The sequence below is a fragment of the Vigna angularis genome, chromosome 6, assembly GCF_016808095.1.
Source record: "Vigna angularis cultivar LongXiaoDou No.4 chromosome 6, ASM1680809v1, whole genome shotgun sequence".
Classification (NCBI taxonomy): Eukaryota; Viridiplantae; Streptophyta; class Magnoliopsida; order Fabales; family Fabaceae; genus Vigna; species Vigna angularis.
The window spans coordinates 31082072-31084567 of record NC_068975.1 but is presented as its reverse complement, the minus strand read 5'-3'; the positions used below and the strand labels follow the sequence as shown (position 1 = coordinate 31084567).

General features: G+C 32.2%; 1 protein-coding gene across 1 annotated transcript; it reads left to right on the top strand.

The window, feature by feature from the left end:
• The first annotated feature begins 525 nt into the window (after window positions 1-525).
• LOC108341619 (cysteine proteinase inhibitor 1) lies at window positions 526-1082 on the top strand. The gene has a single exon (XM_017579282.2). The coding sequence runs from the start codon at window positions 555-557 to the stop codon at window positions 906-908; it is 354 nt and encodes a 117-aa protein (XP_017434771.2). The 5' UTR covers window positions 526-554; the 3' UTR covers window positions 909-1082.
• The last annotated feature ends 1414 nt before the right edge of the window (window positions 1083-2496 follow it).

Here is a 2496-nt window from a genome sequence, read left to right as displayed (position 1 = left end):
AAAACTCAAACATCTTAACTGTCTCCGACCGTGATGTACAGAGAAGAAATTTCAAAAAGTTATGAATGAGTTTGACGATTAGATATGAATTAATAATTAAAAAAAACGTCAGAAATGGTGTCGAGAAAGATGTTTATGTATATTTATTGAATATGTTTTCTTATTTATTTTTATTATAAGAAATAATACATATTTAACAAAATTTACTTACAATAATTGTTTAACAAATATCATTTTAATATGAATTTCACATTAAGATATTTAAAACTGAAAATATATTTTTTTTATAAAGATGCAAAAAAGTAGTTATTAGTTATAAAAGCCTTTTTCATTTTTAGATATTTTTAGATGTTAAGTAACCACTATTATTTTTAACTAAAATAATCTTATTCCTTAACGCATAATTTAACCATTTCAGAAACAGCGACAGAAACGCGGTTTAACCAACAATAGGAACTCGGAGACCTAGAAAGTTCACACAAAACCCCATTATATACCGTCTTCTTCCTCTGCTATAAATACCAACAACCTCTCCTTAACGGAGATCCAAATCTATGATTATCACGATGAAACACCATTGCCTTCTTCTCCTCTCTCTTATCTTGGTGTCTTACGCTACGCGTTCGGAAGGGGCGCCGGGGGGGTGGGAGCCCATCAAGGACGTGAAAGAGCAGCATGTGGTGGAGATCGCGGTGTATGCAGTGAGTGAGTACGATAAGCGTTCTGGTGCGAAGCTGAAGCTGGTGAGCGTGTTGAAGGGCGAGACCCAGGTGGTGGCCGGCACCAACTACCGCCTGGTGTTGAAGACGAAGGGCGGATCCGCCACCACCAATTACGAGGCCGTCGTGTGGGAGAAACCTTGGCTCAATTTCAAAAACCTCACTTCCTTTAAACCCCTTCCCGCCTAGATAACAATCCCCATCTTCATTTCACTCCAGTTGAGTTGTGCTCTTTTCTCTATTATCAAATCCATTCCCACCCAATTTCTTGTTTTTCTTCCTCAATAAACCTGGGATGTGCTAAGTTTGTAATAGTTAATGTAATTATTGTCGTATAATATAATGAATTCTTCTATCCCTCTATCCTCACTCTGCCTTCATTTATGATTTCTGATCTGGTCTGTACAAGAAAAATTCATAGGCTTCTGTTGTGATTGTTGAACAAGTTGAATTAAAGATGAGTAAATTTTGATGATGAAATGAATTATTATTAGTGTGGTATTTAGCGCCTCTGGTTTCAACGTGTAGGGTCATTTCCGTTTAAACCTGCCAAGGCTTTTTTCTTTGCCGTGTAGTGTGGAGTTGGTGATATATTAAATTATGGCGGACTCTACGGTGAACAGTCACCCAAATCAGTGGACCAGGAAGATCATACTCTCCAGTGGCTAAAACCTCTTCCAAATGATTAATTTTAATTTATAGATTAAATAAGTTATAATTCATCTTTGTTTAATATCAATTAAAAAACGTTATTAAAAATATATTAATTCTTAATTTAATTTTAAAGTCCAAAATCATGCCTTCACTTTCCAAAATAATTATAAAATATTAATATTATTATTCACTTCTGATGTACACTCTTTATTAAACAATTTTACTGTTCAATCACTTGTTCTGTTTTTTTCTTCTCTTTTGTCGTAATTGTCCCTGAACGTGTTATGATGACAGATTAGTAAGGATAAATCATTTCGCTTTATGAATAGAGACAGAAACATGTCACCTAATATTCACTAAAAAGCATATCACCAGATAACAAAGCAGCACGCATCAGATATATAACACATTTTTTTCATTAAGCAAAATTTCTCCTTCCTTCAAATTTTATACTTATAATACCATAAAAATAGTGGAGTGACCGAGGAGAGAAAAGATATGAAATATTCACTTTACCAATGATGTAATAAAGTTTTATAATTATTCTTTTATAGTATTTACTCAATGGTGAAAAGATGATTTTATCATAGTTTATTATAAAATGTCAAGAGAACAAAATGCGGTTTTTGTTTTATTATATTTATTTACCCCGTTTATATTACGTTTTGTACTATGTGAAGTATAGTGTTAAGAATCAACTTACAGGTCGATCAAGACAATCGTTTTAGATAATTAAAAACTAATTAATAACGTAATGATCATTTATGGATAATATTTTGCAGCTTAACAACCTATCAGTGTGGATAACATTCTTGAAGGAGATATGGACTATCGAAGTATAAAGCAGAACAAGAAAAAATGACCAATTCTCTATCCTTTTCAACCGAAACACATTTTATTCCGTTTATTTGCATTTCTCCTTACTCATACAATAACATATTTCTAGTTAGGCATGAATAGTCCTCTTTTAACTAAGTAAGAAAACAGAAAAAAAAAAGCACAAATTAATTTTATGTTATCTAAAGCACAGATATAAAGAAAACTTGACGCAAAAATGAATCTTATATCTAACAAAATACTTTCTCTTTAACACTTTAGTGTTTGTAAATATATTAGTGCCTTT

Excerpts from the sequence above, each read along its gene's own strand:
- LOC108341619 (XM_017579282.2), top strand. The coding sequence starts at position 555 with ATGATTATCACGATGAAACACCATTGCCTTCTTCTCCTCTCTCTTATC.